General features: G+C 46.4%; 1 protein-coding gene across 1 annotated transcript in view; it reads right to left on the bottom strand.

Moving 5' to 3' along the window:
- Positions 1-670: 670 nt before the first annotated feature.
- The window catches only part of LOC144818171 (baculoviral IAP repeat-containing protein 1-like), an 863,533-nt gene continuing 836,303 nt past the window's right edge, over positions 671-27,900 (bottom strand). The window contains exons 14-15 of the mRNA XM_078675293.1: positions 3,966-4,133; positions 671-1,541 (exon numbers count right to left, since the gene is read on the bottom strand). Of these exons, the coding sequence (XP_078531419.1) occupies positions 1,177-1,541; positions 3,966-4,133 (533 nt within the window). The 3' untranslated portion in view covers positions 671-1,176. The remainder of the gene's footprint in view (positions 1,542-3,965; positions 4,134-27,900) is intronic.

The raw sequence follows: 27,900 nt of genomic DNA, 5'->3' as shown, positions 1-27,900 counted from the left end.
CCCGGCTAGCTTGCCTCCAGTGGTGTAGAGTGCCTGGGACACACGTCTGAGCATCCCCAGTACACTTAGAGCAAAACACAACATTAGAATATGAGTCATTGCATCAGGTTTTTCGGATGTAGAAGTGCATTGGTAGAGGTGGACAACTTTCAATTCCCACCATTTTAATAATAGTTCCTTTTGTAATATGAATAAGCTACGCAGTCAATTGTTTTCCTTTCAAGAATGACGCTGTATATAGGATCAGAGACAGAGTTTCCATAAGGGAAATAAGCGAGCAGCCTTAAAGCACCACCTACTGGTGGCATCAAATTACAACACAAATCCCCAAAAATTATTTTTTCAATGTGCAGATCAGCTTCAGCAAGAGAAAAATATGTAGCCTGAAAAACATACAACTTGGCAGAGAGAGGAAATGGGGAGGGTTTCCATGACACGGCTGGTCCTACAATACATCAGGAAGAAAACTATTTGAAAGGTTGAGAAGAAGGGAAGGTTTCTTGCCCTGTTCGGCAGAAATTAAATGGTTTAACAGTATGGCAGGAGAAGTGGAATGAAGATGCACGGGTCACCAACTTTTTCTCCTTTCTCTTTCCCCATGTGTTTTCACCCAGTACCATGTAAATATGCTCTTTAATTTCAATAAAAAATTACGGAATAAAAAAAAAAAGATATAAAGTGAACCATTATTTTCTAAATACATCAAGGCTCGTTTGCAGGACATTAAGCGTAAGATATCAGTTAAAGGGAGAAGACCAGTTGTAGAAGGCCCACTGCGGAGTGCACAAGGCATGCTAGTACAGCGTTTCAAGATAAAGTGGCATGGAGCAGCATGCAGGACAGAGCCCACTGTGCAGGCAGTGTGATTTGTAAATAAAGTTAAGGGGCCAACGTGGTGTGTTCTGCAGTGCAGTTGTAATACGCATAGCGTTATCCAAACAAAATAAAGGTTAGACATTGTGTTTTAGTTGAGGAGGGCATACTGGCGAGCATGTAGGGCAGATCTCGAAGATAAAGTTGTGGTTAATAAGAAAAACTACAAATCTAAACACATCCCGCATTTGGACTCTTAACTCCTCACAATTCACAAATCAATTTCAACAGTTCGAATTAAGTTGAAGAACAGTGCAGCAGCTTTCTGCTTGAGCAACCAGAGTTAAGTGGTGTAAAGCACATCTACTCCTGTACAATAGGGGAAAAGGGCAGTGACCATTGCCAAAACAAACGTAAATTCTTTGACTGCGGATGTTTCTCTTTCATGGCATTGAACATGTTACGATCGTCTTCATCAAGCAGCCAGCCTGCCATGTGGATGATCGTCATGGAAGGGAGCCGGGCGACACACTGGACAAACGACTTCACTGTTGTCGCGTGACACTTGAATTGATGGGTGTAAAGCCTGCTGAGGGCCAATTCACTTAAGGCCGGCATGTTGTCCAGAGTTTCAAAAAAAGACCTCCATCCTGCTTCTGTTATCGCGTGAATGGTCCTCAGCTCCAAAATGTTTGTTTTTTGTAAGAATCCCTTTTTTGCTGCCATTGCTAAAATAAAATAGGGGCAATTAGTTTCTCTTGCTCTCTCTCTACACACACACACACGCACATACACACGTTGTATGAGTTACTTAGGACTGTAATTAATTGTACTATTGGCAATCATGTGAATATATAGCTATTTGACCATTTGAAATGATACGTATATGTATATATATATATATATGTATATATATATATACATATATATATACATATATATATATATATATATATATATATATATATATATATATATATATATATATATATATATATATATATATATATATATATATATATATATATATATATATATATATACACAAAACACTCGGTCCCTATTCCTCGGACCATTTGTCCGAGGAATGCAGTGTCATTGACAGTATCAATGACACTGCATTATCTATACCCTTTCTGTCTACCCCTCCAGCTGAACTCCCTTACCTAAGTCCGAATTAAAGTAATATTGCACTCTACCCAAAATAACATACAGTATAGCCCATTCAGGGCAATATTAGTACGGGCAGAATGCTAACCAATGGCACAACAAACCCAGGCCAACAAGGTAACATGAGTTATGAAATCAGAATAACAAAATTGTAATTGTAAAAAAATAATATAATGAAATATAGTCTTAGTATGATAAATGTCACAGATGTATTGTGCAATAATAATTGATTATAGATGAAGACACTGATACTCACAAAGTGTTATTTTGATAATTGAAAGATGGCCGCCACAATGAATGAATTGTATAGAATGTGCCGTTTTTTATTTCTTTTAATGCACATGACTGAATGTCACAATGAAACTTTATTTAAATGCACATCTAATGTAAAGCAGGTTTACACTGACGAAGGCGGAAACGACGAAACGCGTTTGTTAAACCCCTTTTGAAAACTGCAATGCTATGAATAAATATGGCATGTGAACTGCGCAAAATAGCTTGAGTGCTCTTTATTGGAAAACGGTCCGAGGAATAGGGACCGAGTGTTTTGGATAGTAACACGCACTCCACCGTGCGGTAAGAGGCACCCGTGGTGAAGTGGAGCAGCGGTTGGTGTAGGAGAGTCAAGGAATATATATATATATATTGGATTCGTGGAGTCATCTGTTTCTGCCCTGGGGACCCGGGACTGCAGCTTGGCTTTTCTTGCTTTCAAGATATATATATATATATATATATATATATATATATATATATATATATATTCCACAACTCTCGTCTCTCAATCCAAAAGAAACGTTTCCAAAAGAGTGCACTCCTGAGCCATATATGATTTTCGAAGCGAAAGATAACATTTATTATACAGCAAAGATTGACAGACGCGTTTCAGCGTTGCCGCCTTCATCAGTGTCAATGTGCACTTTACTCAACAGTGTTTAAATAAAAAAAAGAGTATTCATTTCATAGACCTAGAAAGTGCCCATGCAAATCATAAAAAGCATAAAAGGACTTATTTCTCGTCGGCCATCTTGGAATGGTGTTTAAGATTACATATACAACAATCATAGTGACACCATATTACACCAATATTTACATGTGAAAAATTCTCAATGCATGTTACGGTTAACATATGTACTCTCAACATTCTAGTTTCATGCTTGCTGTGTGCTAAGCGTTGCATTTTCATTAATTATATGTATATATTTACACACCCACACAAAACAACAGGAAATAAACCACTCACTCAGTAGTTGCAGAAACACCACGTAGTTTCTTCACCCAGGTCGCGTGTTTCATTGAATGAACTACGTGGGGGCATATTTACAATAAACTGGAGGAGCTAGGTATAACTCTAAAATTGCTAATGATGCACTCCGTCAGTTTAAAAACACAGGGATGCACAGTATTCACAAGAATGCGGTGCACCCCTGTGCTTCCCCTAGAGCTGGCGCTAATTTTAGCAGCCTAGCGACAACGCAGGTACCCTTGCACCATAGTGCAAGTGTGTCTGCGTTGCAGGGAATGATTGTTTATGTGGAGGAAGGTATTCCTTCCTGCACATACACAATCACTAATGGCGATTTGTAAGTTCTATGTGTGCTGCTTTGTGCAGCACACATAGAAGGTGCAACTCGTTATTATTTATTGATTGTTCATGCGCAGGAAGAGACACGTTCCTGCACATGAACATTCAGTAGCGGTGATATGCTCTTTCTATGTGTCCTGCACAATGCAGCAACATCGACGAGAAATTAATCATTTATCCTTGTTTCGCCCGGTTAAGACCAGCTTTTCCCTGGTCTTATTTTTGGCGCTGCCCCATATTTACACCTCAATTGTAAATAGGGGGCAGCGTCAAAAGCAACATGTGTTCCGGCAGAACGCCAACTGCAACACCCATTGCCTGCCCCTTTCACGCTAAGTGCTGCATATTTTTCAAATGAATCCAATTTCAAAATGATTAGCCCGTATTTGTGACTCACCTAATTCCAGTAATGAGCTGTCATCTAAAGAAGTACTTGGGAATCTAAGCATTTTTAGATTTTTGACATGTTGGAGTTGTTGTACAATGGTTGTTGCTGCCTCAGCTATTCCCGTACCCCCTGGGAGTAGCAGCTCTTCCAGCTCAACAAGGGAAGCTAAGGACATGGCTGTGAAGAGAGGGCAGTTTGTTAGGGTTAGAAGGAATTCACCACAGAATAAAGGATTTAACGACCCACAACACAACCATCATCTACTACAGTAAGCCGCTTTCAAGCTTCGTGAAATTACTGAAACCAAACACCTAGAATAGAAATTTGTGGCTGTTGGTGGCAGTGTCGGACTGGTATAGAAAATAGGCCCGGGCACCAAAACAAAAGTAGTCCCCACTGGTGAATTAAAAAGCTAAACAAGCATTGGAAATGCAATAGGGCTCGCATTAGGAAAGTTTGAGCTATTGGTCTTATAAATGATTTTTTTTTATTTATGTGTTATTTTTTAAAATAGTTAAATTAATAGCTTTCTCATTTACAATGCCAATAGTTATAACTTTCGCAAATGTGACACCTATAGCATTTGTAATGCAACATGTTTTGTATTTACGTGACTTAGATGTATTGATATTACAAATAACAATGGCTTTTAATTTTTTTAAATAATTAATACTTAAATAATTTATTTAATTTGTAATGGCAATAGCTTAAACTTTTGTAAATAACTTGTGTGAAGATTATGTTCAGTGTTTTTTATTGTGACGAAAATCCAAGAACAGAAGTGAAATATTAACATCTTTTTGTTATTTGTAATAAAGCATGAAAGCTTGAAAACAGCTTGAAACATTGAAAGAACATATTCAAACCAGTGATGCTGTGGTTGCGCTGAGTGATGCTGTGGTTGCGCTGAGTGGTGTGTGCATTGGTGGAGCTTAGTGGGTGCATTGGTGGAGCTGTGTGGTGGGTGCATTGGTGGAGCTTAGTTGGAGCATCGGTGGAGCTGTGTGGTGGGTGCATCGGTGGAGCTGTGTGCTGGGTGCCCCGGCGGAGCTGTGTGGTGGGTGCCTCGGTGGAGCTGTGTGGTGGGTGCATCGGCAGAGCTGTGTGGTGGGTGCATCGGCGGAGGTGTGTGGTGGGTGCATCGGTGGAGCTGTGTGGTGGGTGCATCGGTGGAGCTGTGTGGTGGGTGCTTCGGTGGAGCTGTGTGGTGGGTGCATCTGTGGAGCTGTGTAATGGGTGCATCTGTGGAGCTGTGTGGTGGGTGCATCTGTGGAGGTGTGTAATGGGTGCCTCTGTGGAGATGTGTGGTGGGTGCCTCGGTGGAGGTGTGTGGTGAGTGCCTTGGTGTAGCTGTGTGGTGGGTGCCTCGGTGGAGCTGTGTGGTGGGTGCATCGGTGGAGCTGTGAGGTGGGTGCATCGGTGGAGCTGTGTCCGTGGAGCTGTGTGGTGGGTGCATCGGTGGAGCTGGGTGGTGGGTGCATCGGTGGAGCTGTGTCGGTGGAGCTGTGTGGTGGGTGCATCGGTGGAGCTGTGTGGTGGGTGCATCGGTGGAGCTGTGTGGTGGGTGCATCGGTGGAGCTGTGTGGTGGGTGCCTCGGTGGAGCTGTGTGGTGGGTGCATCAGTGGAGCTGTGTGGTGGGTGCATCGGTGGAGCTGTGTAGGTGGAGCTGTGTGGTGGGTGCATCGGTGGAGCTGTGTGGTGGGTGCATCGGTGGAGCTGTGTGGTGGGTGCATTAGTGGAGCTGTGTGGTGGGCGCATCGTTGGAGCTGTGTGGTGGGTGCATCGGTGAAGCTGTGTGGTAGGTGCATTGGTGGAGCTTAGTGGGTGCATTGGTGGAGCTGTGTGGTGGGTGCATTGGTGGAGCTTAGTTGGAGCATCGGTGGAGCTGTGTGGTGGGTGCATCGGTGGAGCTGTGTGGTGGGTGCATCAGTGGAGCTGTGTGGTGGGTGCATCGGTGGAGCTGTGTCGGTGGAGCTGTGTGGTGGGTGCATCGGTGGAGCTGGGTGGTGGGTGCATTGGTGGAGCTGTGTAGGTGGAGCTGTGTGGTGGGTGCATCGGTGGAGCTGGGTGGTGGGTGCATCAGTGGAGCTGTGTGGGTAGAGTTATGTGGTGGGTGCATCGGTGGAGCTGGATGGTGGGTGCATCAGTGGAGCTGTGTGGGTGGAGCTGTGTGGTGGGTGCATCGGCGGAGCTGTGTGGTGGGTGCATCAGTGGAGCTGTGTGGGTGGAGCTGTGTGGTGGGTGCATCGGCGGAGCTGTGTGGTGGGTGCATCGGCGGAGCTGTGTGGTGGGTGCATCGGCGGAGCTGTGTGGTGGGTGCATCGGCGGAGCTGTGTGGTGGGTGCTTCGGTGGAGCTGTGTGGTGGGTGCATCTGTGGAGCTGTGTAATGGGTGCATTTGTGGAGCTGTGTGGTGGGTGCATCTGTGGAGCTGTGTGGTGGGTGCCTCGGTGGAGCTGTGGGGTGGGTGCATCGGTGGAGCTGTGTGGTGGGTGCCTTGGTGGATATGTATGGTGGGTGCCTCGGTGGAGCTGTGCGGTGGGTGCATCGGTGGAGCTGTGTGGTGGGTGCATCGGTGGAGCTGTGTCGGTGGAGCTGTGTGGTGGGTGCATCGGTGGAGCTGGGTGGTGGGTGCATCGGTGGAGCTGTGTCGGTGGAGCTGTGTGGTGGCTGCATCGGTGGAGCTGTGTGGTGGGTGCATCGGTGGAGCTGTGTGATGGGTGCATCGGTGGAGCTGTGTGGTGGGTGCATCGGTGGAGCTGTGTGGTGGGTGCATCAGTGGAGCTGTGTGGTGGGTGCATCGGTGGAGCTGTGTAGGTGGAGCTGTGTGGTGGGTGCATTGGTGGAGATGTGTGGTGGGTGCATTGGTGGAGCTGTGTGGTGGGTGCATCGGTGGAGCTGTGTAGTGGGTGCCTCGGTGGAGCTCTGTGGTGGGTGCATCGGTGAAGCTGTGTGGTGGGTGCATCGGTGGAGCTTAGTGGGTGCATTGGTGGAGCTGTGTGGTGGGTGCATTGGTGGAGCTTAGTTGGAGCATCGGTGGAGCTGTGTGGTGGGTGCATCGGTGGAGCTGTGTGGTGGGTGCATCAGTGGAGCTGTGTGGTGGGTGCATCGGTGGAGCTGTGTCGGTGGAGCTGTGTGGTGGGTGCATCGGTGGAGCTGGGTGGTGGGTGCATCGGTGGAGCTGTGTAGGTGGAGCTGTGTGGTGGGTGCATCGGTGGAGCTGGGTGGTGGGTGCATCAGTGGAGCTGTGTGGGTAGAGCTATGTGGTGGGTGCATCGGTGGAGCTGGATGGTGGGTGCATCAGTGGAGCTGTGTGGGTGGAGCTGTGTGGTGGGTGCATCGGTGGAGCTGGGTGGTGGGTGCATCGGTGGAGCTGTGTCGGTGGAGCTGTGTGGTGGCTGCATCGGTGGAGCTGTGTGGTGGGTGCATCGGTGGAGCTGTGTGGTGGGTGCATCGGTGGAGCTGTGTGGTGGGTGCCTCAGTGGCGCTGTGTGGTGGGTGCATCAGTGGAGCTGTGTGGTGGGTGCATCAGTGGAGCTGTGTGGTGGGTGCATCGGTGGAGCTGTGTAGGTGGAGCTGTGTGGTGGGTGCATCGGTGGAGCTGTGTGGTGGGTGCATCGGTGGAGCTGTGTGGTGGGTGCATCAGTGGAGCTGTGTGGTGGGTGCATCGTTGGAGCTGTGTGGTGGGTGCATCGGTGAAGCTGTGTGGTGGGTGCATCGGTGAAGCTGTGTGGTAGGTGCATCGGTGGAGCTTAGTGGGGGCATTGGTGGAGCTGTGTGGTGGGTGCATTGGTGGAGCTTAGTTGGAGCATCGGTGGAGCTGTGTGGTGGGTGCATCGGTGGAGCTGTGTGGTGGGTGCATCAGTGGAGCTGTGTGGTGGTGCATCGGTGGAGCTGTGTCGGTGGAGCTGTGCGGTGGGTGCATCAGTGGAGCTGGGTGGTGGGTGCATCGGTAGAGCTGTGTAGGTGGAGCTGTGTGGTGGGTGCATCGGTGGAGCTGGGTGGTGGGTGCATCAGTGGAGCTGTGTGGGTAGAGCTATGTGGTGGGTGCATCGGTGGAGCTGGATGGTGGGTGCATCAGTGGAGCTGTGTGGGTGGAGCTGTGTGGTGGGTGCATCGGCGGAGCTGTGTGGTGGGTGCATCAGTGGAGCTGTGTGGGTGGAGCTGTGTGGTGGGTGCATCGGCGGAGCTGTGTGGTGGGTGCATCGGCGGAGCTGTGTGGTGGGTGCTTCGGTGGAACTGTGTGGTGGGTGCATCTGTGGAGCTGTGTAATGGGTGCATTTGTGGAGCTGTGTGGTGGGCGCATCTGTGGAGCTGTGTGGTGGGTGCCTCGGTGGAGCTGTGGGGTGTGTGCATTGGTGGAGCTGTGTGGTGGGTGCCTTGGTGGATATGTATGGTGGGTGCCTCGGTGGAGCTGTGCGGTGGGTGCATCGGTGGAGCTGTGTGGTGGGTGCATCGGTGGAGCTGTGTCGGTGGAGCTGTGTGGTGGGTGCATCGGTGGAGCTGGGTGGTGGGTGCATCGGTGGAGCTGTGTCGGTGGAGCTGTGTGGTGGCTGCATCGGTGGAGCTGTGTGGTGGGTGCATCGTGGAGCTGTGTGATGGGTGCATCGGTGGAGCTGTGTGGTGGGTGCATCGGTGGAGCTGTGTGGTGGGTGCATCAGTGGAGCTGTGTGGTGGGTGCATCGGTGGAGCTGTGTAGGTGGAGCTGTGTGGTGGGTGCATTGGTGGAGCTGTGTGGTGGGTGCATTGGTGGAGCTGTGTGGTGGGTGCATCGGTGGAGCTGTGTAGTGGGTGCCTCGGTGGAGCTCTGTGGTGGGTGCATCGGTGAAGCTGTGTGGTGGGTGCATCGGTGGAGCTTAGTTGGTGCATTGGTGGAGCTGTGTGGTGGGTGCATTGGTGGAGCTTAGTTGGAGCATCGGTGGAGCTGTGTGGTGGGTGCATCGGTGGAGCTGTGTGGTGGGTGCATCAGTGGAGCTGTGTGGTGGGTGCATCGGTGGAGCTGTGTCGGTGGAGCTGTGTGGTGGCTGCATCGGTGGAGCTGGGTGGTGGGTGCATCGGTGGAGCTGTGTAGGTGGAGCTGTGTGGTGGGTGCATCGGTGGAGCTGGGTGGTGGGTGCATCAGTGGAGCTGTGTGGGTGGAGCTGTGTGGTGGGTGCATCGGTGGAGCTGGGTGGTGGGTGCATCAGTGGAGCTGTGTGGTGGGTGCATCGGTGGAGCTGTGTGGTGGGTGCATCGGTGGAGCTTAGTGGGTGCATTGGTGGAGCTGTGTGGTGGGTGCATCGGTAGAGCTGTGTGGTGGGTGCATCGGTTGAGCTGTGTGGAGGGTGCCTCGGCGGAGCTGTGTGGTGGGTGCATCGGTGGAGCTGTGTGGATAACATGCATTGGTTGAAACTTCTTTTTTTTAAATTGAGAGCGCAGTAAATACAAAGGCAGTTTGCTGTTTTGTGATGGGGGAAGTGCAGTAGATTAATATAAGCCTGCAAGCTTTATTCTCAGATACAATGAACTTAAATGTTTTCCTATTTGGTTTCAAACACAATTTAAACAAATAACATTTGTGTAACAATCTCGCACTTTTTATAAATCATTAGTAAAAGAGATCAATGAAATTCAACTAAAACCCATATATAGCAGAAGAGGAGAAAGCTCTAGTAACGGGATTCAGGATGAATGTATTCCTTTGAAGCAAATTGCCAGCATGTGAAAGGTGTAAAATAGCAATCAGCATAAAACGAAAATGCCAGCAAAAGACTTTATAAAATTCTGTGTGGCCCTGATAAAATAATTAGAGCGTTTAATTATATCATGACCAACAATGGTTATTGTTTCAAGAGCAGCGTGCGAGATGGTTAGGCTGCAATATAAAAAAAAAAAGCCCTTGGCATTGCTGTGGTGGGGAGGGGGGGGCGGGGAGAGGCACGAAGGGAACAATAGGGGAGAGTAAGGGTGAGGAGACGCACGGGGAGCAGCAGCCTTTGATGTGCCGGGAAGCCGTGGGCAGCGAATAATTAGGGGAGGAGAAATGCCAGAGCACACGCTGGGGAAAGCTTGTGGGAGGGAGGCTGGTGGCTTTGATGCTGTGCACGTGCTTTTTCACGGGCACAGCATCAAATCGCCACTTTAGGTAAGCTCTGGATAAGCCCCAATATGTCTCAACATCTGCAATGCTTGCGCATTGCCAGAGGGCGAGCCCTAAAAAGTGGCATATGCTTGCAAACTGGGGTACTTTTGAATTTATAACGACACGCTGTATACGTGTTTTGCAAGCTATGGAAGGCTACATGGATTTGAGCTTGCAGCAAGCAATGTTTGTTTAGATATCAGGGGAATCAACAATAACAAGGATTTGCAAAGCAATCGGTCTCGCATTTGTAAAATTTAGAGTTATTGGCATTGTAAATGACAATGTTGTTTACCTATGTGTTTTGGTTTGAAGTATAGTGGGTGCATGCCGTGTGGAGTGGAATTATGTGGGTTGTATTGGAATTGTTAGTTGTGGAATTGTGTGGTGTGGAGTGTATTTGTTTGGTGGAATTATGTGGCATGGTGAATAGACAGGGGTGAGAACTGCATAGAATAGAGATAAAGGAAGATATAGATGGGTAAGTAGATTGTGCGGGAAGTGGTGAATAAACTCCGGACAGAGGAGCAGAAAGTGTGTGAGAAAGAAGTTGAGAGCAGGCTACAGACTTATAAAGAGGGAGCTCCTGTGTACGCAGAAGACATGATAAGAAGAGGACAGCATGCGTTTGAGGGATGGAAACTTTGAAAAGTAACAGGAAAGAAACTGTGCTTGAAGACCTGAAGTCAACCATATGAGAGAGTGTTACTATTTGTTGCGGAATTGTATGGTGTGAAGTGGATGTATGGTTTGGAATTATGTGGCATGGTGTGCCGTGGAATTATGTGGATAGTAATTATGTGGTTTTGAGTGTAGTTGAAATATATGGAGTGGGATCATGTTTTATGGAGTATAAATATGTGGAATGGTATTTTGTGTTGTGTAGTGGTATGTTGTGGAATTTAATTATGTTGTGTGTTGTTGAATTTTGTGGTATGATGTGGTATTTTGTAGTGTCGATTGTTTATATGTGGTATGTTGTGTAAATGTGTTGTTGAGTTGCATTATGTGTTTTTTTGACGAATTATGTGGTGTGGAAAGGAAATGTGTGAAGTGGAATGGTGTTGCGTGGAATTGTGTGGCGTTCAGTGAAATTATGCTGATTGGAATTATGTGGCATGATGTGGAGTGTATTTATGTGGATTGTTGGTATGTGGCAGTTGCCAGTGTTCTAGAGTGGAGTGGGAGAAGTAGAGTGTCATAGACAGAATTTGTTGGAGTAGGGTGTCATAAAGTGGAGTAGGGGGGAGTAGAGTGTCATAGAGATGAGCAGAGTTTAGTGTCGTAGAGTGGCATGGAGTGGGGTGGAATAGGGTGGAGTGTGTTGGAGTGTATTCAGGTATGGGTGTATTGGAGGCAGACTAAGAGGCTGATTACAATGGCGGGCGGACTTTGTCTGCCAGCCATCGTGGGGCAAAAGGGACTGCCTGCCATAGGTGCGGCGGTCCCGCAAAACAAATTAGGATGCGCCTGCCATACTGGCAGGTGCATCCTGTATGTTTACATTATGGCGGGTGGCAGCACCCACCACAATGTAAAAATACATGTTTTACATTTGAATGTACAATGTGGCAGGCATCGTGAGGTGCCTGCTGCCTTGTACATGCAAATGTAGGGGGGTACCAGAGGTACCCCCCACGTGCAGCACCCCACCCTCCTGGGAGCCTGCAACGGGCCCCAAAGGCATTTTCCGCCTGTCTTTTTGCAGCGGAAACTCCGCCGCAAAAGACAGGCATCCAAATACCCACGGCGGTGCCTGCACGGCACCGCCTCCATTAACCCCCTGTACCTGGTCCCGCACGACCACGACGGACGGTCTTTCCGTCTGCCGCGGTACCTTTCCCGGTGGTGGGAATTTTAAGGGTGATGGCGGTGAATCCGCGACCGCTGGGCCGGCGGGCATCACCGCCGTCCTGGCGGTCGCGGATTCACCGCCATCGTAATCGACCCCTAAGTTCTGATGCTGCCTTGTTACATATTTAGCATGCCTTTAAAAAAAGTACTCTTACTGTTCTATTTAAACCATAGCAGAACTTATAGTAATGCTCCACTAAAACAATACCAACAATGCTTAGTTGTTTTAAAACTGTCTTATTATAAAATGATATTGCCTGCTGAGAAGAGCTGCAGCTGTCCCACTGAAAGTACAGCGATCCTATTGGGAAGTGCAGATTCAGCCCATTAAATACAGGATAGCCATGCTGACAAGTGCTCTTACCGACATATTTAAAACAGAACACTGTGGAAAGGTGTCCCATTAGCCCAAGTAAAATGACTGCCTAGCTAAGAAGTGGGAGTACTGCCCATTAGGCCACTAAAAGTTATGCTGAGATGAGCTAGGTCTGTCTGATTTAAAGTGTGGCTGCCCTGCTTCAGTGTGCCCTACTAGTAATTCACTCCTATTCTCGTGACTCTCATGATTTGATTATGCAGGTGCAAATATCATTAAATGCACTGTTAAGAAAGACAGTTTAACATTTCACCGTGCCACATAACATACAATAGGGAGGCTACTGCACGGTTTAACAGTATTGCATTAATAAGTCAGAAGGTGGTGCTTAAGCATTGCAAATACTCCGTGAAGATACTAGCAAATGTATTTCCAAAGCTGGTGGATGCTCTTTCACTTTACTGTTATTTAAACTTAATATTTATTCCGAAATATAACTCTGTCACATAATTTTGGCGCAAGCAGTTTACTTGCTGGTCTTTTTATGAAACAAAGTGAGGTTTGGATGGGGGTTGAAGCAAAATATCATATAAATGGAAATATGACCATTGCTAAGTGCAGATTGTATTGTTAAAAAACTGTTCATCTTGTCTGATTCTGGACAGGCTCTAGGCTGTTTGGCCCAAAGTCCAGGGGTATTGGACATGTTTTTACGGCTTATCTTGTGGTAAACTACAGCTACACAAGTAACACCTGTAACGTATCCCAGTTTTATCTGAGGGCATAATGAATGTAATTAATGTTATCAGGTCTTCCAGGATCATTTTCTAACTGCCTATTAGGAAAGTGTAACTTATTCATCAGTCACATTTACAATATTACAAACGCCTCCAATCGCTTGTGTACTTCATACTTAAATCTCGCTTCTGGTGGGATAAAAACACAACCTCAGACTCGTGACTTTCTTTGTTGAGTTAATTTGAAAGATTTCAAAATATCATCAAACAGATCCAAACTGGAAAGAGAGCATCCTGTTAGTCAAATGTCTTTAAATCTGCACACCAAAACCACATTTTGTTGTGCAATTGCTACTGTTAACAATAGTAGCAATGATTTTGTAATGTCACTTCCTGATGAAAAGAGACCAGATCCTAATATTTTCAAAATAAAAATGTCCTACACATCATCAAAATACAATAGGACATTGCAATAGAATACAAATCATTGGCAGAAGTGGGATTCAAACCCACCCCTCAAAGAGAGGCTGGAGCTTTAACCCTGTGGTTTAGACCGCTCGGCCCCGCTCCCGTCCGTCAGACAAACCTGTCATGGTAAAATACAGACTAAAAAGAGAGGAGCTTATATGCCTAGCATTGGATGACGTTGAAACGGCATGCAAATATGCATTTTGCATTGGTGTCTGCCTCTTTCCTTCTGCAGGAGCCAGCACTTCCAAAAGGGTCCTATTTCCAACAACCTTTCACATTGTATTATATGTACGTGATTCATGATGCAAAGGGGCACATACAATTTGATTTCTTCTGTTGGAGCAGCAGCGACGTGTGTGGGAGGAGGTGGGGAATGTCATGGGGAGATGAGGTGATTTATGACAAACATGCATGAAGCGCGGCGGCAGGAGCTTGGGTAAAGACAGAAAAGCAGCAAAGGCGAGTGAATAAAACGGAAACAGCAACAAAGTTTAATTAAAAACACTAAGCCCCCCACGCTCCCCTACCGCAGTTGCACATGTCTCCTCACCTCTCAAGCGGTCTCCTGCCCACCAGCCGGGTGCAGTGCTCTTCGCTTTCTCGATTTTGATGGAGGAGGTCTATGGAGCTGTCCTGGTAAGGGGCATGCCAGGGAACAGAGGAATGCTCGGGAAGATAGTGCCTTCAATGAGCCCGTGGCTGTTACAAGCTGATGTACAGCAGCAGCACTGGCTCTGTGCGTGGCCCTTTCACCAGTGTGCCGTTGTTGAGGTGTCAAATGCAAGTACAGAGATCTGGGCCTAAATCCATCGTTTTTTTGCTCTCCACACCATCCTAGTTCAGACATGGCCATATGCAAATCAGCCTTGACCCTGTGCCTTGTTGAGGTGTAGCACGAACAAACAAGTTAGTGTGAGAGGGTGTGGCATAACCTACAGAGCTGCAGACTTTGGGATTGGCGAACTGGGTTTGAGTCTTGGCGTTGCCTCTCGTACATACATAAAAACACTAATTAGAATAAATAAAATGAAACAATGCCAATGGGAAGAAATAAGACTATACAATAGCAATGGGCGCCGAAGATGAACATGCACGAAATTAGATTATACAATGGCAAAGGGCACCGAAGTTGAACACGCATGACACAAGCATGAAGCAATTACCAAAGAATTCTCCCAAACAACAGATAAGCAATCACAGTGTAAGGGATCTGTACTTGGCCGGAGCTCCTCTGGGGAAATAAGAAAACGAGAAATCGCTGCCTTAACCAGTTACGAGGTACCAAAGAAGAGTGACACTGGACTGAACCAATGGTGAGCTGCAGGCGGGAGAAAGTGGTATTATTGATTGCAGCAGGTCTTGCAGACAGCGCATGCATGCTGTAAGCTCAACCTAAAACCCAGCTCAGCAGCCCATAAAACAGATCCACAAACAGCCAAAAAACAACATTTGCAGTGCAATAGGTCTTTCATTTATGAGAGTTTGCGCTATTGGCATTGCAAATGACAATGTCAATAGCTTAAACCCTTGCAAAGGAGAGACCTATTGCACTGGAAATGCAATTTTTGGAAAAGAGCCTCATGTCGTGCTTTCACATTAATGTCAGCCACGCCACTTTCTTTAGATAAGCCGCGTCTAAAAAAAAGGGTCGCTTCCGCCATTAAAGTGAAAGCGCGGTATGAGAGTCTTTTACAAAAAAAAAGCATCTGTTTGCCAGGGTTGACAAACAAATGCGTTTTTTGTGAAAGTGCCCCATGCCATGGTTTCACTTGAATAGTGGTCGCGCACCTTTCTTTAGACACAGCTTGTCTGAAGAAAGGGGTGTGGCCGACAATAAAGTGAAAGCACCGTATGGGGCGCTTGTAAACAAAAAAAGTGAAAACATAGGAAAATACACCATGCCTCTGCGTTAGGGCCGCAAACAACATACTAAAGGCACAGCCACGACTGCATCAGTGTAGCGTGCCCTGCTATGAAAAAATAAATAAAGCGTTGGGCGAAGAGCAACAGCAGGCAGGAGAAAAACATTTAACCAAATAGTACTTGAAGACTGTAATTAAAGCCTACAGAGTAACGACACATGTAACAGGGGGGGTCCTGATGGGAGATTACAAAATGAGACAAGGTGGTACAAAGGAGGGAATACTAAGCCTATTGACCAATGAAAAGCCACAGTTTCCAAAGGACAATGACACAAACCAATGAAAAATATGGGCGGAAAGTGGGCGTAGCTTCAAGTCCATACTTGAATACAGCATGCCTCGCAGAGCAGTGCATGCGCTGCCTAGGCTCGACCTAACCAGCCCACACACAGACCAGCCCATTGGGCACTGAATAATTGCCCTATAGGCCAGTCCACCACTGTCTGCTGGGTATGGTCCAAGATGGCTGCCTATCCTCAGAGCACTGTACGCCTCACTATATTAATAATGATGCAAGTGATTTTGGCCAAACATGTACTATTGCGTACTGAAGGCCATGACATTCCAAAGTTCACAAACACCTTGTAGATGTCATTTTTTATTCAAATCCTCAGTTAGAAATTCCCATGCTGGTCATCAGTTTGGAGCTGGTCCAAAGTGACTAATGATCACAACCAGCTCAAAGACATGTTACATAGTCAAAGGCTATCTGACGAGCGACAGTCCGGTGAAGTTATAACGTTTTTCAAAAGGAATCCTTTTTGGCATGTGGGTTTTGTTGTTCTGGCCTGTATATGCAAATGGAATATTGGGAATAGTCCATTATGCAACACTTTTATTGCTTTATCCATGTGCAGATGTTACCGTAGAACAGACAGGTTATGATTACTTGCAGTTAGAATTCTTTACGGTTAGGCAGTTTTATTATTTATGTTTCCCACCTAATTTAATAACAGGATACAATATGATAAGATAACCATCAAAAAGGCTTAGATTATATAAATTTGTCAGAGCAGATTAGAGTAGATAGGACGGCAAAAGTGGTGATGCTAGAGTTGATAGAGGATTTAAATGTCTTTGCTCTGGACACCGTTGATGGACTGGGAACAGGCAGGGGTGCAGGTCATCGGGGATCTATATGAAGACGGGGAACTGCTGCCTTATGGAGCCTTGCAGGAACTATATGATCTTCCTAGGGGAGTTTTCTTGTTGCATGCAGGGTTAGCACATGCAATACGGCTGCAGTGGCGGGAGGGATTAATAGAACCCAAAACGACAATGGCATGCCAATATGTGGTATTGGCAGCAGGAACATTTAAAGCGGTCACATGCTTGTTCTCCAGAATGTTAAATGAAGGTTTGTCGCCCCTAGATGGTTTGAGATTAAAGTGGGAAACGGGTGTTGGGAAACCTATACCAGAAGCCTCGTGGGAGCAAATAGTACGCAGGGCCTGGAAGGGCACGAGGAATGCGCGATTCCAATTGGTGCAGTTCTTTATATTGCACAGAGCGTACCTGACACCGGGGAAGATTAAGAAGTACTTCAAAGTGGAGGAGGCAGCATGCCCTAGATGCAGGAGTGAGGGGGTAGAGCTGGAACAACACATGCTGTGGGAGTGCCCAAATTTAGGAGATTACTGGAAGGAAGTAGGAAGTATACTGAATGAGGTCGCAGAGAGGAGTTTAACGTTCGACATGGCAACTTGCATATTACACTGGTTCCCGCACACCTCCAAAACAAAGCTGACTAGTAAATTTGTGGACCTGAGGCTATTGTTAGCTAAAAGAGAAATAACGAGGCGCTGGAAGGCACAGGAAGGCCCCAGTAGTGGGAGATGGAAGGCTGAGCTGCAAAAATGGGCCAGCATTGAGAGTGCACTCAGATTTCAACAGGCGAGACGGCTGAAAAACGAAAAGGCACTAGAAACAGCAAGTGCATGGGAAATGATGGTGCAAGCACTAGTTGATATCAATCAGGAAGGGGAATAGGAGCAGACCACTAGACAAGGCAAAACCCCTTACAAGCACACACTAGGAATGGCTACATTGCAGTATAGACGCCACATACGATTTGGAATGGCTGATTAATGAGCGACACACCAGAGGGAGGGATAAGGGAGGGTATGGGGAGGGGATTAAGAGTAGTATAAGTAGGATGTTACAAGTATACTGTCAACTGATGCTATATGATAATGAGGAAATATAACGTCTGGAGGATATAGATCTGTAAGGCGGGCAGAGGTTGCTGAGGGCGGATGTCACGGTATTTTGTAACTGATTGTTAAGAAATTAATAAAAATTGTTTTAAATGTCTTTGTTATTTTTTCTCATCACTGTTGACACTCTTCTTTCTTTCCCTCTACAAATTGTCTTGTAGAGGTCTGAATAAATGTTGACATTCGGTGAGACTTCGAAGACTGGGTTTACAAGACACTTGACAAAAGTGCCCAGCAGAATGTTTAATCCCAGACGTTTTTGTACACGGAGTTAGGATAATGGACTCTAGACGGGGCTTTTTGTCAGTTGACTAGTGTTGTCATAGTACAGAGTTTTCAATCACTTGTCCTTCCCTTATCTCTCTATTTTTTTTATCATCCCTAATGCTCCCTGATGTGCTGCTGAACTGTCTTACCTTGACAAGATGCCTACAAAAAGTTGTTCATCCTTGGAATGGCCTATGTAAAAGCTTAAAACCCGCTAGGGGTCAAATCAATGGAGCCTTTCCTCCTCTTTCAAGGAATGATGGGGAGCAAAGACCACTGGTAGAGGATTGATTGCCCACAATGCAATGAATTCACAACTTTTGATAAGAAGACCTCCTCAGTCCTCAGCATCAATCTGTCCAGGAAAAACATGGTATAGGGCAATTACACTGATAGTACCTCATTAGACGAAGTTTACTCATGAGACGTACTGATGTAATCGCAATAAGGAAAACAGTCTTCAAGGTGAAGAGACACAGTGGCAACTATGCATAGGCTCGAAAGGCATACACATGAGAAATTATTGGACTGAATTAGGGTCTCACTGTTACATCTCAAACTGTTTATGAGGGAACATGTGTGTCAAACTTTTAATAAAACATCACAACAGGTGATTTAAACAAGCAAGATTGGTCTGGCAAATGTAGAGATGCTGAAAGGGCCAAAAACTACCTTTGAAAGCATCCACTACAAGACCTTGTTGAGTCAAAACAAACAAAAGCATGTCCAACAGTTTCGCTAGCAAGGGGTCGTGTTCTGGGCACTACACCTATGTACAAACCAGTGCCAGTGCCCAGCGTTGAATGATTTAGTAGAGGGGCGTCTGGCAGTGAGGATGATATCCAGCACTTCATAGGGCAGATCCAAAGGAGTCTATTGCAACTGATCAATCTTCATGCATGTAGGTGTAAGTTGCGCAAGTTTGGGTGGAGAACTTTGACCTTATGCTGGGACAAGAGGTCCTCCTGAAGTGATAGTTAATGCTGAGGAGCTCCGGGTACCACACTCTCCTGGCCCATTCTGGGGCCACCAGGATGACTTAGGCAAGTAGTTCTTGATCTCCAGAACTTGGGGCAGGAGCAGTAGTGGAGGGAAGGCGTGAATGGGTTTCTTGCTCCATTCTAGCTGGAATGTGTTTCCTAATGAGTATTCTTGTGGAAACTCCATCTTGCAAAATCGTTGCCACTGCATGTTCCTAGAAGTGGTGAATCGATCTAGCCAGAATTCTCTGTGGGTGGAAGAGGCCTGCGCCATCTCAAGATGCAGATGTCACTTGTGATCTGCCATATGATAACTGCACAGTTCATCTACTCTGGCATTCACAGATCTTGCCAGATTGTTAGTGACCAAAAGATGCCGTGGAGTTCTAACCACTTCCAGAGATGCAAAGCCACCTGGCACAGGACCCCATTCCACCCTGCTTGTTGCAGTGCCATGGGCAGTGTTATTGTCCGTGAGAACCTACAACAGCCTTCCCTTGATAGATTGCAGAAAGGCCTTCAGGACCAAACAAATAGATCTCAGCTCCAGGAATCTGATGTGGACGGTGTCCTTACACTGGAGACCAGAGTCCTCTGATCTCCACCTCCCACAAGTTACCCCTTAATCCCAGCAGTGACGCGTCCATCACCAATGTCAACTCTAGGTGGGGAAGGGAAAGTGGCCTGCTCCAGGACAAAGTGCGATTGGTCAGCTACCACTGCAGATTTTCAGCAGTTGTCTCTGAGACCTAGATGGTTTTAGAAAGGCACACTTGATGCTGGGCTCACTGGTATTTCAGGTTCCACTGCAGGACTTACTTGTGACTGCTAGCATGGTTGGATAGCAAGATACAATAAACACAAAGGGGCTTCTTGCGATGTCAGTGGGTGTGACACCAACGGCTCGTCGGTGTCAGACTCACAGACATCTGCCCCTGCGGTCCGCCCGCTGCATTACGCGGCGACCGGCAGAGGCATTAGGCGGACGGACCATCTGCGACGCTTCCAATGTGCTCAAGGCACCAGCTGGTGTATCGGAGGGTCAGTAATCTCTACAATAAGGGTGGTGCCTGCTAAGGCACCTCTGTAGGGATTACAATGTCCCTTTCTGCCTGCCCTTTCATGGCGGTCGCTGGCTATGAAAAGGCAGGCGGAATGTGGCTTTGAGGGCCCCTAGCAGGGCCCCTTTCTCCCCTGGCCCTCCGCTATGGGGACTAGGGGCACCTCTGGTGTCCCCCTAACCATCCGTGCACCATGATTCAGGCACCGCATGGTGACTGGCACACGATGCAGCGATGTTTTTAAAGTGTATATTTTCTATTGGGGTGTGTGCTGCAGCCTGCAGCAAATGCCGCAATAGGAAATATACACTTTGTGACCGCCGTGAAAACGGTCACATTTCAATCAGGGCAGCGGGACCACCGACTACTAGTCGGGCTGTCCTGCCTCCGGTACGGTGCTTGTGTGACGGAAGCCCGACTGGCATTGTAATGATGCCCAGAGAGACCAAGAAGCATCAGAGACACCCTGACCTGGATCTGTGATAGAATCTGAAACATAGGGATCATAGCCTGAATGTGCTGGAGTCTACGCTGCTGGGGGATAGGCCTTAAACTCCACTATGCTCACTATCATCTCAATCAGTGGAAGTCTGTGCGAGAGAATCAGGTGGAACTTCATCTGCTTTATGGTGAAACCCAATAATGGTAAAAGTTCTGCCATTATCTGGATGTGGTCCATGACTGACTGCAGTGGAATGCAGGGACTCCCTACCTTGGCACTGGTGAGGCCGGAGGGAAGCACAGCAAGCTAAAAATGCTCTTGGTGCACTTCGACCCACAGGTAACACCTGTGGGACTACAGAAACGGGATATGAAAATACATGCCCTGAAATTCCAAGGAAACCATTTGGTACTTGGAGCAGATAGAATCTGAGTCAATGTGAGCATTGAATTTACCCTTCTTCATGAAGGCATTTAGGGGCCATAGGTCCAAGACGGCCTAAGGCCCACATTTTCTTTTAAGGAGAAATTAGCAAGAATAAAAATTGATGCCTTTCTCCGAGTCTGGGTCCCTCTTTATAGCACCTTTGGTGAACAACAAGCCCACTTCCTGTAGCAGGACTGACAGATGTTTTGATGAGTTTCATTGAGGTGGGGAAGGAATATTGGGTGGGCAGGAGAAAAAGGGTAGAGTATAGCCTGCTTGTAGAATTTGAAAAAATCATCTGTCAGACGTGATGGATTGCCAACTCGGGAGGAAGCACCGGATCCTGCCTTCCACTGGGTGGGCATGAAATTCTAGGGACAATCTAAAGTGTATTGATGGTTGTTATAGCTGGGGAAGAGGAGTTAGAGGATTGATTGCCTGCAGGTTCTGCACCCTTGGCCCCAAAGGACTGGGATGTCTGCTACATTACTGACTAGTAGGCTGACTCTGCCTATATGTGAGCCCCTTTGAATAGCCCATACATTTCCTGAACTGATGCTGAAGTTCCAGTTGATCCAGGAAACTCGAGGAGCGTCAAGACCAACTGAGGGATCGTCTTCATGGCTGGTGAGCTCAATGGAGTGCGACTAACATCTCAACACTCTTGTTCCTTCTATGTGGAGTCAGAGTGGTGGGATGAGGTGGATTCCTGCTTCTCTTTGTTATGCTTGTGTTTAGGCTTTGACTGCCCATTGAACTTAGAGCAGCAAGTGGAGCAGTTGCAAGAGTGGCACTGGGACTGAGACCGGTGACATGATTTGGAGTGGGATCTATGTGAAGGCTGCAACTTCTTGTTTTTGCCGACATACGACTTTGCCTCCCAGTTTCGAATCACCTTTAGGTGCATGAGGGAACACTTATCATACAACTTCGAGTTGTGTCTTGAACACAAGTCCCTAAAGGCACACCTTCTGTGGGTCCATGTCCGACATCTGTTTTATGCATTTGCAGCATAGCTTGAATCCTGAGGTTTTCAGTGGGGACATTGTTTTCTAGTACACTGTGAAAAAGGTTTTGGAGTTGCATCAAAGGTACAGAAAGAATGGAACTGAAATTGGTGATAAGGAGTGCTGCTTTAATCTGGCTCAACTCACTTTATTCCGGGGCAGTATGGAGTCAGCATGGAGTCACATCCCATCACCTAGCGGCATGTGTGAGTACTGCTATAAATATAAATTTCAGATCCAGACTGGCACCTGGGGGATATTCTAAGGTGAGGAATATGCGGTTAGAAGTATCCATGTGCCTTCTACGCCCTAACTATATTCTATGCAAAAAAAACAGATGATGGACGGAATGCTGAGCAATTCAAATATTCACCCCCAGTCTGGGTTAAATTCATTATTTTGTTGCTCTCCGTGCCATTCCGGTTTAAAGCCAGACATATCACATCAGTCTTGACCCTGCTTCCAATGGGAACAGTCCAGCCCGAACTGCCAGGCCAGGTCCTCCCTGGATCGGAAACAAGCATCCTGGGACCAGTTTCGGGGAATCACCCCTCATCAGCCAGGCTAGGTTGAATCCAGTGGCATAGCAAGCATGGGTCCCTTGTCTGGGCATACCCTTACCACTTAAAGCGACAAATGCAAAAGGAACAGAAGATGAACGGAATGCTGAACAAATCAAATATTCACCCCCAGTAACAGTTTGGAGTTAAATCCATCGTTTTGTAACTATAATCTAGGCATAGACATTCTACCTAATCAGATATCAAGAGCCTCTAGTTACAGATAATGCTTAGTATCTATTTGCTTTATTTCTATCTAAGGGCCATTTGAGAATAGATTGATAGGAGTTAAACTACATATGCAGTAGACATACCCATAGTCTTTGTTTTGCTAGTTACTTTTTTCTTGTAATATACCATAGGTTTTTAAATATCAATAGCTCTTTTTGAGTTTCAGTTACAAAAGTATAAGAAGCCACATTCATCATCCTCTTTATTACTCTAGTTACATCCACTTTTCATTTAGGCTTTCTTGCATTGCATCCAACTCTAGAATGGATGTCTCTATGGGCACTGCCATCTTGAACCTCTATATGATAAACCCTACTTTTTTGTTTCTCCATCCTTTTTAACTATGTTTAGTTCAGCCATGTTTAAGAAGCCGCTCTCAAATACCCTTTTCACCTAATCATCTTTCTCACAAATGTCTTGGACTTTCCCCAACCTCTCTCATTCTTGTATTGTAGTTGCTATGCAAAATCATTTACCAAGGTACCTCACATATTAGACCCAAACACAGCAATGCCCTGCCATTCCAATGGAATAAATAAAAACAATCCCACAATAAATCACCTCACACTGCTCACAGATTCAACTTGCAGCCTCCATCTTTTGTGCACCAGTTAATTAAATGTCAGATCACTTCAGGACTCCCTCCCAGACATTGTGTTGGTCTTCTTACTTGTGGGATACACCATTCCATCCCAGCAGGACCCATTTTCCAAACTATCGATAACCAGAAATAGTGACCGCTCACAAGCACCTGCCTGTGAACAGGCTGAAAAGGCCAGTAGGTGATGGCCTGCAATTAGACCCACTCCTACACAGAATGTTACGGGACAAATCGGGGATTCCCGTGCTATGACCTACACATTAAATACTGTCATGATATACTTAACTAAATTCTGGGAGTTACATTCATCCATGCACAACACTAGAGTTTACGTACCTAAAATAAACCCTCCACCTGGATGGCTCATACTTTTTCAGGGACAACACCGAGTGCTGTGTGGGTCTCATCGCTCAGACTCTCACTCTTCTCTGATATGTGTACTCCGTAAGGATGCCGTTTGTGTGCCCCTTCCCCTCGCTTATCTACCTTTAATGCTTAGATTACTACTGCTTTTTCTATTAATGTACATCAATTAAACAGAATAGATATTTGTTGTTTGGGTCTTGAGTTGGATCAGTGTTCAGTACCTCCCTTGCATGTCAGGGGTCAATCATGCCCTCACCTGGTGGATCTCACGTGGCCTAGGGTAGCACAGGTACATTAACTTACCAGCTTGAGTGGGTAAAACAAACTGTAGTCCCCAGAACTCAAATGAAATTACTCAGAGAAGGCTTGCATTTGTAACTTACAGCAATACAATTGTTACTGTTCAAGATGACACAGGATTTTCAGTGAGCTCACGTCTTACTTTCGCTTAATACAGCGCATTCAAGAAATATGAAGGGAGTATTAGGAGCCAGTCGAATACTTATAATATGTAATTATATTATAGCATGGATTAAAATTAACATAGGATTACAAATGTTATGTTATTTCAGCTTATAAACGCCTGCTCGCTCTTCAAGGAATACCCCAGAGCAGAGTAACTGACCACCAAAATAAAACGGCAACAGTAATGCATGAGAAGCAAATCAAACTGAAAGTTTAGTGAAAGTCAAAAGATTAGAGTTTGTGGGCATATTGACAGGAAGCGTATTCCAGGGCCAAGCAGCTAAATAAGAAAACCTCCCGCTCTGTTATGAGAAATATGCCGCAGTTGGGCAAGAGAGAGAAAGAGAGAGCCTTTAAAATCTTAATAGGTTTATAAAATATGTTTTATTGTGAAGGTAGTGGGGCCCTTGGTACAGAGATCTCTGTGGACAGGGCACAGGAATTTGAAAAAGGTACGCTTTCGCATAGGCAACGTATTAAAGGCTTTCAAACTAGGTGCAGGCACAGGTCTTGGAAGTCGGTGGCCACCAACAGGGCTGGACTGGTAATGCCGGGCACCGGGCAATCCCCTAGGAGGCTGGAGGGGGCAGGTGGCCGGTTTTTTGTTTGGGGGACGGTTTTTAATCCGGACTGTGACCGATAGTGAGAACATCAGTTAACTAACTTCAGTTCATTCAGGACATCACTACTCTGCTGCGACGCGTCTCCTGCACAACTATAATAATCTTCTCCATTCTGTCTCGGCATAAGTAAATGCATTGTATTATTGGAGCAGCATTTAATAGGGTCACAAGGGCCGGACTGGGAACCAAAACCGGCCCTGGCAAAGTGCTTGGCCGACCCCCCCACCCCTGGGTGTAACAAAAACGGCCCCCAGGGGCCTAAAACCGGCACCCACCCTTGCGGCGCACCGGGTGATTGCCCGGTGCCAGCAACGGCCAGTCCGGGCCTGAGGGTCGCTCGCAAGCAGCGCGCAGATGTCTCTGCCTCTGCTCCGCATCTGGTTTCCTTTTTCGTCAGGGTGCAAAGAAAAGACGTGATGCATAAATGGCTGGAATAATGTATGCCCCATTTTCTCTGTACTCTAAATGTATTACCACCTCCCACCCCTTTGTAAGATGTCCCAGTGAGACTACAGACAATCCTGATTCCTAGAGCAGAGGGGTGTCTGTGTCTTCTCATTCTGAGCCACTGTGTTGTGCACGCCTGGGTCCCTATGCCATTCTCGTCGCCAATGTAATATGAAGTATCTCCACAGCGTGCGGAAACCGAGTGCGACCTTTACTGAGCAAGTGGATGCGTCTTTATTTAGAAATCGGAAAAACCTAATGACAATGCACGCATGTCTAAACGGGTCACATGCGTGACTTTGCGTTAATTGGAAAAAGAAAAAAAAGATGCGTTGAGTGCTTGAATAAATTACAGCCAGTGGTAATTACTCCAAACCATATTCCATTCCATTATTCTTATTTTTTGCTCACTGTGATTCTTCAGACAGGGACTAGCCATATGCAAATCAGCCTTGGTCCTGATCCTTTAGGAACACTCCAACCCAAACCGCAAGGTTATGTCAGTTCTGAAAAGAACACAAAAAAACTCCAGACCTATTTTGGCCTAATTGGGACCCCATCTGTGAGGGGCAAGTTCAAATGAGCCCTTAATCCACCTGTCTGTAATATATCTGACAAGCTTTAGACATCACACTGAGAAAATGAAAATAAAGTGATGGGTAGAATGTGTGACTTAATTTAAGTCACTTGTAATTACTGTGGGCAGCATTCCAGTTAATCTTTCGAATGATGAGCTGTAAACGAAGGTCACTTAAAAAAATTACCAGCAGTGAATGTATTGTGTAGCCCCAAGCCAGTTATGAGTTGAGGCAAACATCCTGGAGCATTCCTCTCATAAAGTAGTCCAACACTCGAAATTCCAGTCGTTGTTGATGTTCCATCTTCTTGATTGAGTCCCCTTGTTAATCTGCTCTAGCTAACACATGTTTCGTCATCTCTGACTTCATCAGGGCTATTTGCATTAGTCTTTCAAGTCGAACTTCTTCAATGTTACATTCAACACAATTTAAAGCCGTCCGTAAATCCACAGTTTGCATTTATGTACATTAGAAAGTGTGCACTCCAGCTTCCTAGTTATCGCATTTGAATAAATCAGTTATTGATTGACGTGAGGTCTACCAAAATCTCTCAGTCGATTAAACAGATCCCTATTTGCACATTCCACTTCGTCTCAGGTTGTTATGTGTATGAGATGCGTTGACAATTATTTAAATCACAACACAAATATACATTTTCATTGTATGTAGTTTGATGTGCCACACAACTGCTGATAGATACAGTCAGTAGATCTAAACGATTAGTAGTGGTGGTAATAAATAGATGCCCAGTGCCCACTACTGCCAGTCCAGCCCTGCCCGCCCTAACCTAACCTGGCTGCAGTGAATCTGCAAGCTCAATACTAAAATAAAAATTAAATGATAATAATGTCCCGTTATTATAATTTTATGTTTCCTTTGCACTGCTCCTAAGGCAGTAGGGCGACGCTCCTCCCCCTTAGAGGAGGAGCCGCAGCTGACATCTAGGCAGGCGTGGCGGACCGTCCAAACAGCCTATCTGCATGTAAGACTCAATCAAGAAGATGGAACATTAACAACAACTGGAATTTCGAGTGTTGGGCTACTTTATGAGAGGAATGCTCCAGGATGTTTGCCTCAACCCATTAACTGGATTGGGGCTACACAATACATTCACTGTTGGTAATGTTTTATAGTGACCTTCGTTTACAGCTCATCATTCGAAAGATCAACTGGAATGCTGCCCACAGTAATTACAAGTGACTTAAATTAAGTCACACATTCTACCCATCACTTTATTTCCACTTTCTCAGTGTGATGTCTAAAGCTTGTCAGATATATTACAGCCACGTGGATTAAGGGCTCATTTGAACCTGCCCCTCACAGATGGGGTCCCATTTAGGCCAAAATAGGTCTGGAGTTTTTTTTGTGTTCTTTTCAGAACTGACATAACCTTGAAGTTTGGGTTGGAGTGTTCCTAAAGGATCAGGACCAAGGCTGATTTGCATATGGCTAGTCCCTGTCTGAAGAATCACAGTGAGCAAAAAATAAGAACAATGGAATGGAATGTGGTTTGGAGTAATTACCACTGGCTGTGATTTATTCAAGCACTCAAAGCATCTTTTTTTTCTTTTCCAATTAACGCAAAGTCACGCATGTGACCCGTTTAGACATGCGTGCATTGTCATTAAGTTTTTAAGGGTCGCACTCGGTTTCTGCACGCTGTGGAGATACTTCATAATACATTGGCGATGAGAATGGCATAGGGACCCAGGTGTGCACAACACAGTGGCTCAGAATGTGAAGACACAGGCACCCCTCTGCTCTAGGAATCAGGATTGTCTGTAGTCTCACTGGGACATGTTACAAAGGGGTGGGAGGTGGTAATACATTTAGAGTACAGAGAAAATGGGGCATACAATATTCCAGCCCTTTATGCATCACATCTTTTCTTTGCACCCTGAAGAAAAAGGAAACCAGACGCGGAGCAGAAGCAGAGACATCTGCGCGCTGCTTGCAAGCGACCCTCAGGCCCGGACTGGCCGTTGCGGGCACCGGGCAATCCCCCGGTGCGCCGCAAGGGTGGGGGCCGGTTTGGGGCCCCTGGGGGCTGTTTTTGGTATAGGGCCGTTTTTGCTGCAAAAACGGCCCTGTAACAAAATCGGCCAAAAACCGGCCCTGGCATAAAGCGCGGTCGCACCCCCAACACCCCCAGGGGTGGGGGGGGGGGCGGCTGAGCACTTTGCCAGGGCCGGTTTTGGTTCTCAGTCCGGCCCTGGCGACCCTGTTAAATGCTGCTCCAACAATACAATGCAT

Source organism: Lissotriton helveticus, chromosome 2_1 (genome assembly GCF_964261635.1).
Source record: "Lissotriton helveticus chromosome 2_1, aLisHel1.1, whole genome shotgun sequence".
Classification (NCBI taxonomy): domain Eukaryota; kingdom Metazoa; phylum Chordata; class Amphibia; order Caudata; family Salamandridae; genus Lissotriton; species Lissotriton helveticus.
This window is presented reverse-complemented; position numbering and strand designations above follow the sequence as displayed.